This window comes from Agelaius phoeniceus, chromosome Z (assembly GCF_051311805.1).
Source record: "Agelaius phoeniceus isolate bAgePho1 chromosome Z, bAgePho1.hap1, whole genome shotgun sequence".
NCBI lineage: Eukaryota > Metazoa > Chordata > Aves > Passeriformes > Icteridae > Agelaius > Agelaius phoeniceus.
Genome location: NC_135303.1, coordinates 153051 through 174205, shown reverse-complemented (window position 1 = coordinate 174205; position 21155 = coordinate 153051). Strand labels below are relative to the sequence as shown.

Genomic DNA, 21155 nt, shown 5'->3' with positions numbered 1-21155 from the left:
ACAAAGACATTCAGGAAAAAATATGTCTTGAAGAGACCTAGGTTCCTATGTCTGTGTGGCCCATTGCTAAAATGCAGATATTCATTTCCTCTTGAGTGCTTTGCCTGTATGAGAAAGGCAGAGCAGCCTGGAGCAGAGGCTGCTTCTTAATCTCTCTTTGTACTAGGTGGATTAGTGTTTTTCTCTTAAATCAATTGTTTTAGTGCAGTTGAAGCTTGCCAGCATGGGGGGAAAATCTCATAGAGAATGGGATGCTCTAGTCTTTCTTTTTTTGTGAAAGCAAATTGGATGGAATTGACAGCATGAGGTTGGATTGCAGCACTTGCAGCTATGCCCTTGGTCACCTTTGGCCAGCTCCTTCAGCCTCCCCTCAGGCCCCACCTGAGACCTGGCTGTGGGAACCCTACAAGGAAGGTTTGTTGACACATGACAGAACATTTCATTTGGAAATGGGATGTAATGGAAACCAGCCCAAACCTGTGGAACAGATCATACAGGATTAGGGTTAGGGTTAGGGTTATATCAAATTAAACGCTTTTTCTGTATTGCTATTTCTGTATTGACTGAGGAGCAGAGGTCCTACTTGTTACACTGTTGTTTGTGATGGTTATGTTGCTCAGTACCCTTGACAGTGATCCTGGTGATTCTGGGTGTGGCAGTGGTTCAGAGAAAGTGAATTATTTGTAATATTTCAAAATATCGAAGTAAATGTCAAGGTTTTGATGATAGCTATGGAAAGTGAGGAGTGAGGTGTAGTTGGTGTGGGGCACTTTGGGAGAGGGAGCTTGCCCACAGGTCAAGGCACCTTTGGGAGCAGAACTGTTGTGCCATTCTGTAGTGACACCATACAACCAAGAAAGGGGGGAGCCCTGTTTTCCCTCCTGGGTCTCCGGAGGGCTCCTAGATGGCAGCAGTCAGCCTGTGAAATGTTCATCTGCATTAGGGACAGCTGTTAGCTGAGTCCCTGCTAGCTCTGGCAGTGAACTTAGCTTCTGAGACTGACTTCATGTAGACTGCAGATACTTTTGTATTCTCCAGACTGTAGAGGTGACATAAAGCGTTTAATTTTGTGTGGGAGAGAAGGAAGCAGGGCAGTGATGAGGGGAGAACATTTTAATCTAAAATAACCATTTTCTGCCTGCATTGAATAATTAGAATTCATTATGCCCTTCCGTAAGGGACATGACTTCTCCCTAGCACTGGAGAACAAATTAATCAATTGTTTTGAACCTTAAATTCTTTTAGGATGTGAATGCACCATAAATATTCTGTAGGAAGGGCCTGAGAGGAACAGCTTGCATCCTGATTTGCAGATACTGAGTGCGGAGGAAAGTGGGGCATGTGCTAAGAGATCACTGCAGCGATGCTAGAGTTTTGGCATGTGCCCCTTCATCAGGGTAGGGGGAGGCAGTCTTTGTGGCCGTGACCCAGAGATTGTGACCCACAATTTGCAGTTACTTGTGTACCTGTCTCTTGTCTCATCAGATGAAGTCTCATTTCTTTAAAGATATCAAAAAAGGAAGATTTTAAAGTTTTATTTTTAGATCAAAATAAAATTAGTGCTTAAAATCTTTACCCCAAAAAAAAAACAAAACCCCAAAACACTTTAAAAGGAATTGTTTTGGCTCTTGTAAAAATGTTCAGTTTCAATCTCTCCAAGCTCTGGAGACTCTGGAGAAAAAAGTTCACTGCCTTAAAAACAATTGCCTACAGAACACAATGTGAAAAAAGAGAACCTGTGCCTTTTTTTCTTGTCAGTAGTGCTAAAATCAACAAAGTCACATAACTTTTGCTGATCCAAATGCTACCTTTTAAGGAAGAAACTTGATTTTTGCTAATGAGCTGTTTTGGGCCAACAGGATCTTGGAGCTGACTGGTGCCAGATGGTCCCTGTCCTGTAGAGGCTGGAAGAGTGGAAGGGCCAGGTGCTTCATGCAGCCCAGAGTCCCTTTCTCTTAACTGAGGTGTACACTCAGCTTTTCAGAGATGATACCCTCTCATACATAGCCACTGCCTCTGAGCTGTGCTTTGGATCTGAGGCACACTTTATTTTCCCCTGGCCTTGAAGGAGCCACTTGGCAGGCTGGCAGAGGTGGTGGCACAGCCAGCGGGGGCTGGTCTAAGGGGCAGGTCCATGGACTAAAGTGGTGCCTGAGTAGTGTGGGTGATGCTCACTCTGGGACTGGATTGCAGAGCCTTGGCCCAGCTGCTGACCAAGCCATGGTGCTGCAGGGTCAGTGCTACCAGGCACCTCTGCGTGTCTTGAAAGCAACTTGTCCTGGCTAAGTGTTCTGCCCAAGGATGCCATGGGAGCCCAGAAGACCATGAGTGGGCTCCAGGATTTCCTCTGGGGTGAGGGATGGATCCTGCCTGATGAGCTCACAGGAGCATCCCTTTCTTCTGGTCTCTTGTGGAGGGTCTCTTGTGGCCACAGCTGACAGGGGTTTACCCAAGATTGTGGGATAGGGATGGTGACAGTTCCAGAAGCTCCACACGGGAGCAGAGTCCAGGCATGACTGAGGAAACACTTCTGTGGCTCTTTGTGAGCCATGATATCTGACCTCCTGTCTTTGCACTGCCAGCAGACACATGTCCTCAAAGGTGATAGGAGATGTGTCTGGGAGAGGGTGAAGGAAGAGGGGGTAGCCCAGACCCCTGGTCCAGGGGCAGAGAGAGATGGAAGACATTCCACTTCCTGCTTTTGTGGGGTTATTTCCATGGAAGTACTGTGGGTACTTGACTAAAACCCATTTTTCTGTGGCTAAGGAAAGAGCAGTGCATCAGGCTGTGTCTGTAAATCTAAACTCTTCCTCTGGCCCTGTGACAAACTATATTTTAAACCACCTTCATGTCTCAATGCCTTGTGTTTGTTCCTTTTTTTTTTCTTTAACAAGAGATAAAAGAAATGCCCAGCATTGTATTTAGATCTCAGTCTCAGCTTTTGCATGTGATTTTCTAGAGAGTTTTCTGGCAAAATGTCATTAAGATCTGTGTTATTTCCCATTTCATTGCTTTTGACTTTACAAATCTAAGCTTTAGAGGAATTTGGGAGTAGGGGTGAGCAGCTGGAGTTCAGGCGGGTGTGTTCCTCTCCCTGCAGAGCTCTGCTCTTCACCTTCCAGTCTTGCACTTCATTGGAGCTTTGTGGCAGCTTATAGAGAAAACAAAACTGTGCCTGCCCTCCCTGCCAGGCTGGAAATCCCATGCTGGTCCTCGCAGAGCAGTGATGACAAATGCATGGCTGTGTTCTGGGTGCTTGGGGAGATGTAAAACCGTGTCTGCTTGTCGCAATGCTCACGTGGTGATTTGTTGGTTTGATTCCTCAGGTCGCGAGCTGGCAAGTACAACCCTCCCAGGATACCCTCCACACGTCCCTCCTGCTGGACAGGGCAGCTACTCCGCTCCAGCACTGACAGGAATGGTGCCTGGTGAGTCCTCAGAGTAGGGGAGAAAGAAAATGTAAAAGAAAAACAAATAGTATTTCAGGAGAGAAATGCTGTGTGCTGTAAATGTTGTGTGCTGAGGTAGAAGCTACGGTGCCAAAGGGTAGGCGTGGAGTGATCCTGAGTGAAGTAGGACCAGGCTCCCCAGCACAGGAGGCTGCATAACCTGCAGAGTGCCAAAGCAAAGTGTTGGCACTGAAAAGCTGAAGGAGCTCCAGCCTCCCTTCTGTGGAGCCTGGAGATTGCTCCATATTGGGCTGTGCCAGGCTCTGCTCACCTGACTCGGGCTTTGCTCTAACTCGCCAGGTTTCTCCCAGCACTGTCCCTCTGTGCTGCCCCAGTAGTGAGACCATTGGCCCTGGGGGCTGGACATGTCCTGACCTCAGACTTCCTCCATGCAAACCTGACTGATGGGGACACCAGGCTGTTCCCAGGACACTCTACTTCTGTAACTTCCTTCCCATTTTGGAACCATGCAGTCAGAAATGCCAGCAGCTGTTACGCTACTGCTACATGAGCCAGCTGCTGGCTACTGCTTGCCTGTGTGGCAACAGAAGCAGAAGTTGTGCAGGTGCCTGGGGTGGGCAGAGCAGGTTCTTGAGGTATGTCACATCACTGATGCCATCCTTTAGCACTGTTGGCTGCAGATCCACACTCAGTTCAGAGTAGGACAGTGACTTCTGGGTGCTGACAGTGACTTCTGGGAGTGGTGGGGCAACAGCACTCCTGTCTTTTCTGGGCAGTTACCAATTCTTTGGGAGCACCTGCTAGGGTGGGTTGGCAGAGCTGCAGGATGTAGGGCTTAATGGTGCTCAGCCAGAGGAGGTGCAGTATAGGTTCAGTGATGTAGAGTCATCTGAGCCGATTTTCCCAGGTAATAGATTTTATTTTTAACTACATATAGGCTTGTGTGACCTATTATATTGAATAACTGCACTGTTCCTCTCACTGGTTCCTTTAATAACAACCTTCTGCTCCAGCTAGTGTGAAGGTCAGCTGCAATTCCTGTAGGTTCTCCGTCTCATTTAAGTGAGAATTTGCTAACTAGCAACCAAAATGCCTTCTCAATCCTTCTTTGACTCCTGTCCTTTGCAGGACCAGTTTTAGAGCCTTGCTAGGGTAAGCACCACAGTCCCTGAGGGGCTGACAGTAAGGCAGGTGACAGACACAGTCTGCTACTATTGGCACATCTCTGCTTGTTCCAAAATGGCCAAATTCTCATGCCCAAGCACAGGCATGTGTTTGTTCTGCTGGCTCTCAGGAATTCATCTCATGACCTGCCTCTGCCTTGTTCTAGTTTTTGGAGCCTTTGCTAGAAATGCGCTTCCTTGATAAGATTTTTAATCATTAGCCATGAATTTCTGCTTGTAATTAAGCAATTGTGTGAGTTAAGTGGTTAGAGACATGGGAAAAATGTATACATGATAACACATAAGCAGTGTTTTGTTGCACGCTTGTTGCTACTGCCATTGCCCCTGCTGATGTGAGTAAACCCAGCCCTTGCCACGCTGGGTGTACCACACCTGCTGGGGTCTGCAGCTTGCCTACGGGGCACGGGAGACCTTCACACTCTCTTGAAATTGCAAGATGTGTGGATTCAGCTTCACGTTCTGTCCTTATCTTTTCTCCAGCCCCCATCACAGCTCATCCTAGCAGGAGCACTTTTGCCTCCTGCCAGACCCAGGTCCTTCCTTATCTCTCCCACAGGCAAGGAGGTACATAGGAGCCTGTTTCTGCTGCATCTCCATGACTTGTTCAAACACATGCTCAAAATTTCACATTTCCTCCTTCCTTTCCTGCAAAACAAGGGACTTGCATATCAGCAGTGAATTTCCATTTTTATGTGGCTTGTCTGCTATGGCAGAGAATAAACTATTCAAATGCTTTTCTCTGAAGGAACCAAACAAGCAAACATGTGGTTTGATTTCAGTCTGGAGCTTTAGGGACTGACAGCTGGCATTGTTCAAGGTTCCGATGAATGTGTTTCCTCTGCAGGCCACTGGCCCTGCAAGCTTCTCCTGCCTTTTGGTGGCTGTCACCCTGTAGAATTGACTGGAGGGGAGCTGTCTGAGCTGTGCTGAGGTGCCAGCACCAGCAGTGCTCTGATGTCACAGGGTGCAAGTGACATGCCACGGTGGGGACAGATGTGTACGTAGGTGGAAAACAACAGGCTGGGTGGTCAAGCTCAGAGGTGGTGCCTAATGGCACACTCCAGGTGGGTGCTGGTACCATGCACAGAACTGCAGGGTACGGCTGGAGGTCTCTCTTGGTTCACAGCCTCATCCACAACTAGAAGAGAGCCCATCTTATCAAGTGCTCAGAGGGTGCCAACCTGCATGATGCTATCAGCAGGCTCTAGAGCAGAGCAGTGATGTGGAGGCACGTAGGCAGGCTGGGGAGGGGCAGGAAACCCAGCAAGGACAAACCAAATGACCCTGCACCAGGAAAAGGAGCACTTTGCTAGGAAACAGGCTGAAGACTGTTTAGTTCCTGGAGGGGCTACAGGGATGAGGCAGACTGAGAGCTGAGCATCAGTCTGTTATCTGCACTGCTTGTGAGAACGGTCAGCATTGTCCTAGGCAGGAGCTGGAGAGAAGAAATTATCCCCCCTCATTTGGAACTTATGGACCCACAATGGGAATAGTTCTGGTTTGAGCCCCCTTAACACAAATAAATAACTGGTAGAACTCAAAACAAGCAAGATGCAACTGGGTATGACAAAAGTCTCCACATTTTCCCCCAGGAGATGAGCCCAGTGGTGGAACAGGTTGCTGAGGGGTTGTGTAGTCTCCATGCTTGAGGATTTTCAAGGCCATGGTGGGTGAAGCCCTGAGTATTCTGCCCTGGCCTTATTGCTGATCCTGCACTGAGAATGGTGTTGAGACTGCCTGAAGGCCTTTCCATCCTGAAATGACTGGTCATTCCATGACTCAGTGTTTCAACTGAGGCACTGCTGGAAATGTGCTGCAGAAATTCATATGCTTCTGCCTGATACTGTGAGTAGGGATGGAGTCAGGAAGCTGTTTACAGATGGAGATCAGGCCCCTCTCTGTAAAGGAGTGGTGCCAACAGTCCACGCAGAAGAGACACTTCTGCTCTAGTTACCCTTAAATGACTGAGCCATGAATCCCACTTTGAGGCTGGAGGGAGCCCTATAGAGATCTTTTCTGTCATAGGGAAGATCCTAATGTCTACCCAAAGACTGGGAAAAATCACTTTGCACATTGCTCTTCCATCCTGTGACCATGGTCTCACTCTGCAGCAGTCCAGTGGAACCTTCTTCCAGCCCCTGGCTTGGCATCCTGTTTGCCTGTGGTCCATGCCCTATGCCTGACTCACTTTTTCCTCTGGGAGACTATTAATGATGGGAGGAAGGTGGGTAGATCCAACATAAGATTGGTGACTATTGCTATTCCTGGACATGCTGGGAGCAGGCATCAACATTGACTCTGTCATGCAGTGTGTCGTGGGAAGCCACAGGACCACAGGAACAGCCACCAATCTCACCTGGGGAAGGGGACATAGAAGTGCCTCGAGCAGCTTGCACAGAATGGACACTTCTCTTTAACCCTCATTTTCTGGTGGCTGATGCCTTGAACATGGGAGTTTATATTCCTTGTAAATGTTCATTTTGTCTAGTGCAGCTCTCTGTGTATTTTCATTGTCTGTTTAAAGCTTTAATCCACTGTTGGTTCCTACTAGATTCATGCCCTCAGCATCATCTTGGGGCACAGGATCCCACAGGTTACTAAGATGCTGTATGCAGAAATTATCCCCAATAATTTGGTACTGTTGTTACTATTTGTTCACACTGTGACTGTGCCCCTAAGGTGCTGTTGCTTTGGAAACATGGAACAGTGTTTTCCCAGCAGCTTTTCTGGAGGAAAATCTCTGGGGAAGACGGGCTGGAGCAAACTGCATCTTCTCCACCCAGTCATGTACTTACAACATGAAGCCTTGTGCCACCTGGCAGTGCTTGCTCTATTACAGAGATATGGTCCTGCGGCTGTTTTCTTCTTTGGATGGAGATGGTGCTGTCTTCTGCTTGCAGTTTCTGCCTCCTCTGCTCCTTTTACTGCCTCAGACCTCACTTTGGGAGCTCAGCAGAACCAAGCTGGGTGCACACTAGGAAATGCAATATTTCCCGGGGGTTTACTCTGTGGCCAGTGTGGGGGCCTCAGAGCCCTTTCCTGAGGTGAAGTGTTCGAATGGAAGCACAGCTTCTGCAGCAGCTGTTGGCTGGTCACAGAGACCATACAATGGCAGTATCTCCCTCAGCTCTGGAAGGCTGGGCTTTCTCTCCAGTGCTTTAGTCCTCCTTCATGGGCTCTGCTGCCCTGCTGATTGGAGCTGGCATGGTGGCAGGGACCAGTGCTGCTTGCCTGGGGTCTTTTCTTGATCCTTTGTAGCTTCACAAACCACCAACTTGTTTTCAGCACCAGCTCAGGTCTCTCTTCACAGATCACAACTTGTGTCCGTGGGTCTGCTCCCAAGATGTATCTGAAAGTCAGTGTTCTCCATGTGTGGGGTAGATGGTGGCCATCGGCAAGGATACAGAGGCGAAACATGAGGAGTGGTGCAAGAGCTACAGTATGTGTGCCTGCTCCAAGCAGCCCATCCCAGAAGCTGTGTCCCACCCTGACAGCACTGGGCCAGAGGGCTGGCAGCAATTTCATTGCTGAGACAGGGGTTTGGACAAACCACACCTTGCCATCATGCTTATGATGCTGCAGCTGAGCTGGACACTGGTAATATGCAAGTAGCCATGATAACTTGCTTAAATCCTTATTCCAGTTCTTGTCCCAGTTAGAAGTGCTGGGACAGCAATCCCTGTTTCCCCTCAGTTTCTGTCTCCTTCCCCCATTCTTTCTTCAGAACTCCAGGGTTGAAGCCCCTGCTCTGCCACCCCTTTTCCCCTCCCCAGGGCTGCTGTTCACCCCATCCCCTCCTCTCTTGGCAGGCTCTGCAACTGGGTGACAGGAAAGGGTAGACTCTCCAGAATAGTGATGCTGAGAATATAGTCATTAATGGGACTCTTGAAACCCAGATGTCCTTTCTGAACACCGGTAATTTGTTTTTAATGAAAAACCATGCAGTGACCCTGAACAAATGAATTTCCTTTATAAGAAGTCTATGTGCAATTACCCGACTAAAGGGACCTGAAAACACTGACATTCAAAACTGGGCTTTGAAAAGAAAGGCATAAAAAATAGCAATGCTGTCATTAGCAATCTTTTATCTAGGAGAAGATGCTTACTCTAATGTGTGAAGGGGAAGGAGATGATGTTGCAAACAAAACACGTTGCTTTCAAATGCATTTTTTAATTGTGGCTGGCAGGTATTGAGGCTGAGGAGCAGTAAGGCTGTGTTGACTTCTTCCTGTTTGGGCTATTCCTCATACTGAGTCTGCAAGGGATAATATCCTTCCTCAGTCCACTGGCACCCAGCCTGCAGCAAGGGGTGCAGGGGGCCAGAATGCCAGCCTTGTGTCCTGGAGGGGCTAGGAGGCAAACATTTGGATGAGTGGGACTATCAGGATCCAGTCTGTAGAGATTGGTGGAATTTGGATCCACTGGCACACTGAAGACTTTATTCATAGTTTTTTTTAGTTATTATTAAACTATTTTTAGGGGTTTTCAAACTATGATTTTAGTTATTTTTGATCTGGCTCTACCTTTGCCAAAGTTTGGCAACAGCATGTTGTAATCTCGTGACAATATTTAGGAAATAAATGAGAAGCAGCTGAGAGATAAAATGCCTAAAACCAGAGGCAGAGAACCAAATTGCAGTATGTGGGATGTCAGAGGGCATCAGAGAACCAGGTCCTCTTCTGTTGTCCAGCATAATGCTGGAACTGCTTGGTTACGCTGACATTGTTCTGGCCAGTGAGAGTAAAAGGAGATTCTGGCCCCTTATGTTAGATGGACCTAAAGCAAATGAGGAATAAACCTTAACAATTCTTTGCTGAAGCAGAAAGTTTGCAAGTTACCTCCTCAGAGCTTAGAAGTGATGCCCAAGTGTGCCATTGTCTCCACCTGCTCCATGCTGCTGTGACTGGGACAAGTATGTGTGTTTGGGTTATAGCCACCTGTACCTTTTTGAGAGTTCATGCAGCTCAAACCCAAGCCCAGATGACCCCTGGTGCACCCCTAAGACAACTTCAGCCCCTGCAGATGCTCACAAAAATATCCAAGGCTTCAGTGCCACAGTCAGAAGGCCTGCTACCAAGGGGCAGAAGTGCTGATGAGGCTTTCTCTGGTTAAGCAACTTTTTGCATTTTTCCCCAAGTCTGAGGCTATTCCACAGAAGTATCTCCCCACCCTTTTGTAGTCTTGGGAGAGAAATCCCAGAGAAATTTCATCACCTGTGATGGAGTATGTGATGTGCCATCACAAATATCCATCCAGCTGGGGCAAATTGCATACCAGCTGACAAATTATTCCCTTAATTAATAATGAAACAGTCAGGTAAATGGTATATGTTTATACTCTGCTTGTATACATTTTGCATGAGGGTCTGCCAGAATCTGGGGAAGTCTAGAGAAACGTTTTGGTTCTCATCTGTCAGGAATGTAATTACTGTGCTTGCACAGAATATAGATAAAATCTATATTATTTTCAATATGATGTTGTCAAATATTATTTCATTGAATTAACTTAGAAATTATGCTGAAGAGGGCAGGAAGATGAAATGCTAGAAAGCCTACAGCCTTTGGATCTACTGATCCACTTTCCCCTTGCAGAGCAATCCTCACCTGGGTCAGTTAGGCTCTCTGCTCTTTACTCCAGCTGAGGGTATGGTCCCCAGTGTCCCACGCGTGGCAAAGGCAGACCACTCTGCTTTGGTGGCCCTCTCTGCTCTGTCCATAATTTCTGCCTCCTCCTGTCGAGGTAAGACATTGTGCGTATCTAAACATAAGTAAGCAAGGTAAGTGTGTATAAACAAAGAGGTCTGTATTTAGGAGTGAGGAGGAGGAGAGAAAACATATTGTATTGCTCTACTCTTTGGAAATTTCTATGCATTTGTAATAACAAAATTACCATAATTTGCTCGTTAACGCAGCTAGATCAGTCAAGCATTGTTCCAAACATGCAGAGACTGCCTCTCGCTCTAGGTCTGCCAGTGAGTTAAGCACGGTAGAAATTAGCATGCAAATAGCCCTAATTCGGCCGAGCTGTCAGATCCCCACTCAGCTGCTTGTTCCCTTTGAAATCCCTGACAGGAGGGGCTCAGGCAGGCCCATCCTCCAGTAGATCCAGCCAGAGGAGTACCGAGGGGGCGCCTCCTGAGTGACAGTTTGGCTACCTTCAGTCAAATCCATCTATCTCGTCAGCCAGCAGTGGTGACACAGGAGGCTGTGGGTTGGGGTGCATCTTCCAGCCAGACCTCCATGCCAAACCTGTCCCCTCCCCACCCCAGGATGGTGCCAGGGTTTGGGGCTCCAGGAGCTGAATGACGCTCCCTTGGGAAAGGGGAGTGCTCTGTTCAGATACCAGTGTTCAAGTTAAGCTGCTCTTTGGATCAGAGTGTTGAGGTTTGGGTTTTTTAGTATTGAGGGATGGAAACCAGGGCTTGTGGTAATTTCTTCTGGAGCCTTAGCCAAGACTTCTGGGTTGTCTGTGGCTGCGAAGCTCATGGAGCGTCACTGCAGAGGATGGTGCACTGGGCAGTGATGGGATGCTGCTGCACAATGTCTGCCCATGGTCCCTGAAGATGGGAGGAGAGAGAGGGGCATGCAGCTGGTGGCACAGGGCTCTGTCCTGCATCCCCAGAAGGGAGCCATGGGACCATTCCCTCTCCAGGGTACCCACAGAGGGACCCTGCTGGCAGCTGGGAATGGTTCTCTGTTAATGATTGTTCAGTGTTACAGGTCTGATGTGTTGCCTACCTTTAAGCAAGATTCGTGGTTATAAAAGCAATAGTGAGAATTTATGAAGTCTTTTGTTGCTGGTTTGTTTCTTTCCTTTTAAGGCGAGGTTATGTTACTAAACATTTTTCTGTCCTCTACAATACAGTAATTTTGAGACCCCTTGTGCTGGCAGCTACAATGAACTGCCCCAAAATATCTAGAGGTGGAAATTTAAAGATGATGTGTTAAAAGCTCAGTAATATGCTGTGTAGGACCTGGCACGTGGGTCTGATTTTAAGAGTTTGCCTTATGCAGGATCAGTTCGCCCCAACCCAGGCAGCTCCCAGGGTCCCCTCTGGGCACTAAGGACACTCTCCCTGTACGTAGAGGGTGCAGGGGCACTGCAATCCTCCTTTGCAAAGGCAGGAACAGCTTTACAGAGAGTTTGCTAATAGATCATTGTTCTGCTGGCTCTCAAGACAGCGCTGACAATGGCTGACCAGGTAATGCATCCCCAGTGTGCTGGCTGAGACAGCTTGGTGTCCAGCCAGATGTGGCATGCCAAGGGTGAGGCACGCTGCTGAATCCTCTGCATTTCATGGGTCCGCTCCTGTTTGCTCTTGTTTATTCATTACAGACAGCTGTCCTTTGGTGAAAACACAATAAGGAAAAGATAGCTGTAATCAGAAAGCCATGAGACCTACAGTAGTTTTGATTTTGGAAAGCTGCAGTTTGGATTAGTGTAGCAGAGCTATGTGAGTGGTAAGACACTGCACAGGGTGCCCAGAGAAACTATGGCTGCCACATCCCTGGAACTGTTCAAGGCCAGGTTGGAGGGGTTGGAGCAACCTGTGATAGTGGAGTGGGACAGTTCCTGGGGTAGTTCCGTGTCAGGGGTTGGGACTACATGAACTTTAGGTTCCGTCCAACTCAAACCATTGTGTTATTCTGTGATTCTGTGATTCAAGCACCAGTGTTCTGAGCCTTACACAGGCATTGCCTGTGAGCAAGGAAGGAACAGCTAGAGCTGACCTGGACTTGCAGGACTGAACTCAACTGCCTTGCATGTAGTGTGGTTTCTCAAAGAAGAGAAATAGCCATGTGAGATCATGCAACTCAGATTATAATTTCATTCTGTTTTTCATGCTTGTGTCTCCTCTGTGTTATGTCAGCGCACAGAGTTTAAAAAAACTGGAGACTACGAAAGTGTCATGGTTGAGAACAGCAAGTTGTTGGAGCTTTGAGCCCTGCGAAAGGCCCAGCATCTGTCAGGGCTGCCAGCTGTGGCTCAGGCATCAGATGACCTTACATGTGGGGTGTGTGAAGCAGCCAGACTAGCTATCAAATCAATCAGGCAGTTCCCAGACAAATTGTGTTTGACAATGAGCAAATGCCGAGATCCCCAAAGTAAGCAGAGTGGAAAGCACTTCATGGCCCACTGTGTCCATGGCCAGGAATGTGACGCGGCTGCTCTTTTTCTGCCATACCTCACAGCATGGCAGCTGGTAACAGTGATGGGAGAGTAAAGTCTACGTTCCCATCACATCCGAGCTCAATGGCCCAACTGTCCAGTGCTTCCATGTGGTGAGGGTTGGGGTGATGCGTTTTCTTTCCTCCTGAGCGTTAGACCCTGGCTAGCCCACCTCTTGCTGAGATTCTTGTCTCAGAGGGGGCTTCTCATACACCCTCCCCAGCCTGGGTTTCTGTATGCACTGAGCAATGTGCCTAGCTCACGGTGACAGGGGTTCAATATCTGCCCAGCTTCAACGTGTCAAGAAGTTGTCCTGTAATGAGATGGAAGCCTCCTGCTTCCAGCATTTTTGTGGCCAAGGGAATGCTGCAGACTAGATCCTGAACCCAAGCATCCCCAGCTCCCTGAACATTCCCCTCTGCCATGGGAGGATGACCCCTGTGGAGGTTTTGAGGGGACTTAGCAGCCATTCTCCTGCAGGCTGTTGTTTATGAATTCAGTATTTTTGCTATTTGCTGGACTTATTTTCTGAGATGGTAGGTTTGACTTCTTATGATTGTTGCTGGAGAGGGTTTGCTTGCAGTTAGGACTGTCTGAACATAGAGCATCTGCCCTGCGGTAAACTGGAGTTCTCAGAACTTACGCCTATGGCACAAATTGAAATGCTATGATAATAAAGTATTCTCTTCCCAGGATTTTCTGGGTTCCTTGAGACTTTATCAAAACAAGTGAAAATACTTGGACATTACAATAGATTGCAATGTAGTGCAATTCAGTGTAATGTGATCAGTGCAAAAGAAATAAAATGGGGTAACAGAAAGAAAGAAAATCAAGTGAGAACTTTTAATCAAAATGACATACTGTAGTAAAAATGAAGGAAGGTGCTCCAAGAACTGCCCCTTTTCCACAGCAGAAATTTCCTCTGAAAACACAGTTTAAAGCAGAGGCTATTAATCTGTAGGAAGCAGTGTTTGTATTGGAAACCTATTGTGTGGTCAGCAGTGTGAGGCAAGTGTGAACCCCTGGACAGGGGATGCAGGAGCTGAGAGTTTGAGGATGTGTCTCCTACTCATGAGAGGCATGTTTTGGGCCAGGAGAAGAGAGACAGTCTGCATGAGGAAGTGAGAAGTCTCCAGAAAGAAGTATGTGTTCATTTGTTTCTGTCAGCAAATCTGGCACTAGGGCACTTCAGATGAGAAAAAGTCATCTGTCTCTTATGACCTCAGTAGGTTTGGGATAAGGCTCTGCAGTGACTGTAGAGTAAGCTGGGAAGTTTATATATCACTTCCTCAATTACTACATAAAATGCCTAAAAGCTGCACTCTTGTACTGACTTGATGTCCTTTCAGCAGCAGTTGCATTAAATCCTGTCAGTCTTGGGTGCTTTACCCCACCAATAGTTTGTCACAAGTAACTGCTGGTTGAACGTGGGATGTCTTACTCGTGTGGAGAGGTGTGCACAGACTCCATGGTGGGACAAACAATGCCCAGGTGGGAGAAGGCCTGCTTGCTTTGTCTATTAAAGGTGTGGGCACAGGGTGTTGGTGTGGCCCCATCTTTTTCTCTTACCAGCCTTCTTCAGTGTGAAGGAGCCATCTCAGCTCAGGCTAGCTTGCCTTTGATTCTTGCACATTTACTAAAGTCAGGAAAAATAATGCCAGGCGGCAATGAGGAGCCTGGTCCTGGTAAGGTATGCACTGGGCTGTTGGGAGCCATGTGTCCCCTGGGGCATGTACCATGACAAATCATGGTGCCCTCAAGAATTAACTTGCTATGTGTGGAAGGAGACTTCCTTCTCCTCCTGTGTCTTCTCTTCCTTGGTACCATTTTTGGCTTATTCAGCTGGATCAAGTCAGGTAAAGCAGCTGCAGACATTATTTGGAAATGGTGTAGGCTACAAAGCATTTGCCAGCAAAATGTCCCATCCGTTGTGCCAGAGGACCGAGCTGCCACATTCCCAGACGTCTGAGATTCACTGACAAGGTTTTATTCTCTGCCTTTAATGGATGACTGTAGTGTGGATATGGTGTAGAAGCAAAGCAGTGCAGTGGAAATTAAGTGAGAAATTATCTGGCTTTTGCCCTCAGCAATGTCACTTAGGCATTCATTTGCATCGTCTCTGGTGTCAGAAAGAACATCATCTCTTCTGGGGATGTGAGTCTATTTCAAGCTTCCCACAATCACAAAGTGGGGAAAGCAGACCCTGCGAGTGTGCTAAAGCCCCAAAACAGGCATAGATGAAGCCTGCAGTCCAGCTGAAAACCTGGTCTTGCAGAATAGCTGAGATGCTGAGATTTGTGTGTCTCAGCTTGCAGAGCTTATCCACACAGGAGGTGAGCACAGGAGACTTTTCCATCTCTCAGTGATGCTGCCACCTTGGCAGAAAGGGCAGGACCTGGCCCTCTCCTGGAGCTGCTGTACCAGTCCCAGGTGAGCCATGGCCAGTCCATGATGGGGTCTGGGAGTCACTGGGGACTGAGGCACCAGAGGAATGCCTGAGACAGTGCTGATGTGGGTGGATGCTCCCTCAGTCATGCAGATGCTTCCCTGCTCATGTTCCCACACCTGCACTGCAATATAATTGAAGACAGCCTCCATGTCAGCAGCAATGTGCATGTATCAAGCTGCCAAAATGTTTAATTTCCAGGCTTTACAATATTTTTAGTCTATGTTACTATGGCCCGTAACATTATATCTTCTGCTATGAGGTAAATTATTGTGTAATTCCTGGAGGTGGCTGCACATTGCAGTGTCATTATGAAGGCTGAATTTATAGAAAAGGCTCAAGTCGGGATGAACCATGGAGTGGAATGTTTTCACTCAATCCAGCTGCAATATTTCTTCTGCCTAGCTCAAATATTTTAATCCCGCAATATACTTCTTGTGGCCTTTTACACCAATTTAGGATGAAACCATATTGCAGAACTTACTTTCTCTGAGTCAGTTGTTTACCTTTCCTCCCACCTGCATTACCAAGCTGGCAAGTCTGGAGCAAAGAAGGCAAAATGGTGCCTGCCCTGGTGTGCCACGGGGCTGCTTCTGCTCAGGCTGGGAGGGCATAGGCACAAAGGCATGGGGTGATGTTCTGTGTGGATGCATCCCCTGTGCTTCTTGTCTGCTCCATGACCCTTGTCCACTCTGTGCCACTTGTCCACTCTGTGCATCGCATCTGCCACATGTCCCTTGTCTGCTCTGTGACCCTCATCTAGCCTGCCCCTTTGTGTTCTCAATGCCCTGCACTCTCTCTGTGTTGTTCATCACCTTTTGCCACTCACCTGTACTCTGTACAGGGTGCAAGGGGGCTTTGAGAGGGTTGCAGCAGCCCCACCAACCAGGCTTAAGGAGACACAGTCTGGTATGGGCAGCTGCAGCAACCAGACAGAACAGCAGTGTGTTCTCAGCTCCATTTCTGGCAGCACTGATGCTGAGGCTCTGCACATGGCCAAGTGTGGCTTGCTGATCTTGATATCACTGTTATCACTGATATCACAGTGCAGCTTCCTGATGCTAGGTCCACCTGGGATCCCCTAGTCTGCAGGCTAGTGGCTGGTGGAGAGGGGAGATGACTCTACAGGGGCAGCTGAGAGGCAAGGGGCAAATACCTCATTGCAATTAATTGCAATGCCATCTTATATTCAGATGTGTTGGGCAATTGTCCTCCTCTATAGAGAAATGAATCTCTCCTAATGCAGTTCCAATATGGTTGCTCTGTGGCACCACCTACCTTTGTTGTATTAAAGTTAAATACCTTTGTGTACAAAAGTTTAAAGTGCATAGCTAAAACCTATGTGCTTGCAGTAATTGCGGGTGTAAATCTTTTTGTCATCCTGCAAAGACTAGGTGAGGTATTTCATAAATATGTCAGAAGCAGCATTAAAATTTTATGGCAGGCAGCACGGGTCGAGAATACTACAGTGACTTCTCAGCAAGGTACGTCCACCTTAACCCACAACTCATTAGTCATTGATGGGATTTCTGTGCCTCATAGCTTCTTGAAAATGCAGTACTGTTACAAAAATCTGCAGGTTACTGTTTTCTTACAATGTGACAGCCCAGTCAGAACTGTTAAAATACAACATCTTTGACCAGTGTTGCCTAATGTAAAGATAAAATAAGGGAGAAAGATTAGCCAAACTGTGTAATCACATAATTATATTCAAATTCATTAGAAGTTAATTGGCGGTCTTGATGGGACTTGGAACTTTGGAGAGATGCTCTCTGAATGTAAGAGAATGTTTATTCTCAACTGTAATAAACTTCTCCTTGCCTGATGTGCAGTAGCAATTAGCCAAAGTAGGGGCTAATTTCATTTTGAAATCACATGGGTGAAAATTTAGGAGATGGCTGCACCTCAGCCACTCTCTGAAGGGTTAATCAATGACTTCAAGATGGGACAGACATGGGCTGGATGTGCTTTTGGTGAGTGTGAGTGTATGAAGGGTAAGAGATGATTATAAGTGATCTATTGATCCACTTACCGCAGATTTGCCAGTGGATTTACAAGCCTGCGTGTGTAAGGAGTATGCACACATCTGTGTGTCCATGTTTGCAGGTCTTGTTAGTGTGTGTCCCCATATGTGGGGTGTGTTTCTGTGCGTGCACCCTTGCTGCTGCAGCCCCTGACATCCCAGGAAAAGAATGCCTCGTCCCCTTGCCAATGGCACTGTATGCAATACCCCACCTACTATGGGAGCACACCCTGGCTTTTGCCCCCAGCATTTCTCCAGGGGGCATCCAGCTGGATTGCTCTGATAGTGTCTGTAGGTAAATGACCATGAAGTGTATAGTTTTGTATATTTATTTATGGAAATGTATATATTGTAGCTTCTTGGGGAAAAAGAAAAGTGTGTTGTTCCTCATGTTTTTAGGAGAGAAAATAGTTCTTACAAACAAAAGTATTCCTCTGTTTGTTCAGATTTGTTTAAGGAGGATGTTGCAGATGCTCAGCAGCCAAAGTAGAGTCTGGCTTGTACCACTGGCCCCTGTAATTAACAATTATTGCCACATTTTCTGGCAGTAATTCCTACAGGCAGAATGCTGTCTAATTATTAATACAGATTAGTGGCACTGCCTGGGATCCTGTGAATGCCAGTATCTCAGGGTTGGCCTGATGGTTGCAGCACATCACAGCTCCAGACACTCTGTCTTGGCTAAAGGTGGATGAAATATTTGATGTAGTTTTGTCATGTTGTGTTGAAAGAACATGGGTAAAGGGCTTACTGCTCTAAGGACTCACTGTTTGTCAGGGTTCTTTTCATTTAAGATCAACAAGTGAAGGTTTTGTCCTGTCTAAGAAAAGTTTTTCTTGAAAAACATCTCTGACGGCTGTTCTTCTGCTGAAATCTATTCTTTTCAATTCCATCATTGGAATAAAAAAGGCTGATGGTGGGATATTAATTGTATAGAAAGCATTTCCACTTCTCCGTTATGATGCTTTTTTCACTTCTTTCCTGTGAGAATAAATAGATTGCTCAATACAATGCCAGGTAAGTGCAGGTTCAATAGGAGCAGCTTCCCATTTTGATGCAGAGGGCCTCAGGTGTGTTGAAAAGCAGCTCCCTTTTTTTGAGTCTACTCACTGAAGAGGTTTTCCAAAATGACATTTTTCAGCCCCCTTTGGAAACATTTCTTTTTATTAAAGGTTCTCCCCACCACGACCCATGCTAGCCCAAGTACCATGTGAGCTCAGGGGACTTCCATCATGTGTCACTCTGCTCAGAGTGAAGATATGTCTCTTTGGGGTGGGGTTTGCATTGCTTGCAGGAATGGGCACAAGCGTGGCATCTGAAAGGGGTGTACTGGCCCCCCAGGCTGCCAGATCCTTCTGGGGGATCCGGCTGCAGCATCCATTGATGTATGTTGGATGTGTCATTCATTCTGGCATAGTTCCTGGTAACACAATCTTGAGAACATTCTCCAAGCCTGCGCTTCGAAGATTCATCTATGAATCCCACCAGCTTGTCCTGGGTGTTAGTTGGTTATGACCCTGAGTATCTTCATTGAAACAAATTGGATGGATCATGGAAGGCTTTTGCTAGATACAGGGTATTTTTCTGCTCAGCTTGTTCCTGGTGGGGGGGAAGATGCTATTTCGGAAATACCTGCTTTGTTACAGTAGGAGTGTAGTTTGGTATTTTGCCCCATTTTTGGCACTTCTGCAGCATGTATACTGTTCAGTCTAGAGCAGGCAAGTTGGCAGCCAAGTGTGCTTGGTCTGCAGAGCTGAAAGCAGGGTGATCCATTTCCTTCCTTCAGTGGGACTTCTACCCAAAGAGCAGGTGAGGGACCAGAGCACCTGGCAGATGACAGGTGGCTGGCCTGTGGCATGCCCTGGGTTGCTACTCCCCCAGGTTAAATGCAGCTCATATTCTCGGATTAGAGCAATGTATATCTCTGATCCTGCTATTTGCTAATGAATGGTGAAGTTAGAAGAAAGTCCAAGATTCAATCAAAACAAAAACCAACAATAAAAATTACTGTGGTCTTTTCTTCAAAGGTACAGTTTTTTCTTCCTTTCAAAGATATGGTTAGTTTACCACTGAGACTTTTGACTGTTTTCTTTTTTTTTTTGGCCTCACTGACCTCAATTTGAAATTTAGTATTTAGTATTTCTCTGAATTTAAAAGGAAAAGATTTGTTTGGAAAACAACTGATTAAAAAAAAAACCCAAACCCAAATCCATGACTCTCACTGAAGTATTTTGTCTGAATTGTCAAAAATATGTTAGTGATGTGAAATAACATTTTTTACATGTGATGTGGAGTATCAACTGAAAGGTTTTTCCCAGCTCTCTTGTTCATGGGGAAAACTTCTAATGGAATGACTCCTGTGAGCTTCAGAGGCAGCAGCTTCCCACACAGGACTGCAAACCTCATTCTCTCTCACCCTAAACCACTGCAATGGCTTGATCTGGAGAGGAAAGTTTATTTTACTGAGGGAAAACCATGCTGTTGTTCTCTGCTGAAAGCCCAGACCCTTTTCCTGGTCTGTACAGTTGTTTGTCTCTCTGACATTATGTGGGACGTTGCCTGAGCTGCTGGATCATGAAACTCTGGGGTGGTGTTGGCCCAGGGTGACAAGAAGCTTCTGCTTTGATTTATATCCTCCAGCTCAGGCAGTGACTGGCCCTGTGGCCAGCAGAACTTTGATGTAACACATTTCCAGGCTGTATTTGGATAGCTGCTGCCTCACAGAGTCAGCCAGGGATGTGTGGGTGTGAGCACATGGCTCAGTGCAGTGCTTATATCTGCTCCCCATGCATTCAAGCATGTCTTTGCTTACCAGGGTAATGATGGTTATTGGAATTCGCTGAAGAAATTTATGATCCATGTGATTGCTTCCTCAAAATAAAACTATAGAAAACAAATACAAGTCATGAGAATGTTAATTTTGAAAAGTTACAGTAAAGATCCCTCAGCAGAAGGGAAAGGTAGAGGCACCAGGAGTATAGACATACAGGGAGATGGGTTTGTCTGCAGAAAACCAACCTAGGGACAAATACAGCAGATAGTTTTTAAACTTATCCCAAACCCCCAGAAGGAATGTTGAAGATATTGCTGCTCTGGCCTAACTCCACATTTTGTCCCCTGACCTTCTGTTCTTGTCTCTTAAGCAGTTGTGTTTATTGAATACCATTTCTCCTGGTTTCTTTTCATTTCTTGCCAGATGGAAGGGCTGAGTAACACATTGTCCTAAATGCAGAGCTTGATTAACAAAAAGGCCCGGCAGTGGACACTAGTGGAGAATGCAGAGGCTGCAACAACTCTGGCTGGAGGGATGGCATGGCTGCCTGGTCATGGTCACTCTCCCTGTGGGTGGCAGCTGGAGAGTCCATTGCATACCTTCATGTTATATCACCTGCAGTTGCACAACCCGCATTGCTAATAACTATTACATCGATAACAAACTCCTACCCCCACGTTCCTGATGGCTTCTCCGTGTCCCAAACGCTTGCGCAAAAACCTGGTGTCTGAGAAAACTCAGCAAAAAGTGTACAAACCTGTGTCTGTCTGCATGTAGCTGGTTCTGTCTTGGTTTGAAAGACAGGTGCCTGCCAAGGAAGGTGGGAACCTCCCTTGGAATGGAAAATATTACCTCTTACCCTTCAAGTTATTATGACTTTGAAATGATGGAGCTGTCAGGCAAAGATAAGGGAAAAGGAATAACAGTTCTTTACTTAAACAAATAAACAAATAAAACAAGGCAAACAAACAACAGCAGCACCAACAAACAAAGGCACAGTCCCGGTCCCGGCCCCAGCCCCAGTCCCAGTCCCTATCCCAGTCCCAGTCCCAGCCCCAGTCCCAGTCCCTATCCCAGTCCCAGTCCCAGTCCCAGTCCCAGCCCCAGTCCCAGCCCCAGTCCCAGCCCCATCCCCAGTCCCAGCCCCAGC

At 46.9% G+C, this 21155-nt stretch overlaps 1 protein-coding gene across 7 annotated transcripts in view; it reads left to right on the top strand.

Moving 5' to 3' along the window:
• PAX5 (paired box 5) overlaps positions 1–21155 on the top strand; it is a 133500-nt gene that overhangs the window by 97990 nt on the left and 14355 nt on the right. For 4 of the 7 annotated variants that reach the window (XM_077171376.1, XM_077171372.1, XM_077171371.1 and 1 more), the window contains one exon: positions 3327–3428. The exons of the other annotated variants lie outside the window; for them this stretch is intronic. In XM_077171376.1, the coding sequence (XP_077027491.1) occupies positions 3327–3428 (102 nt within the window). The remainder of the gene's footprint in view (positions 1–3326; positions 3429–21155) is intronic. 7 annotated transcript variants of the gene reach the window in all.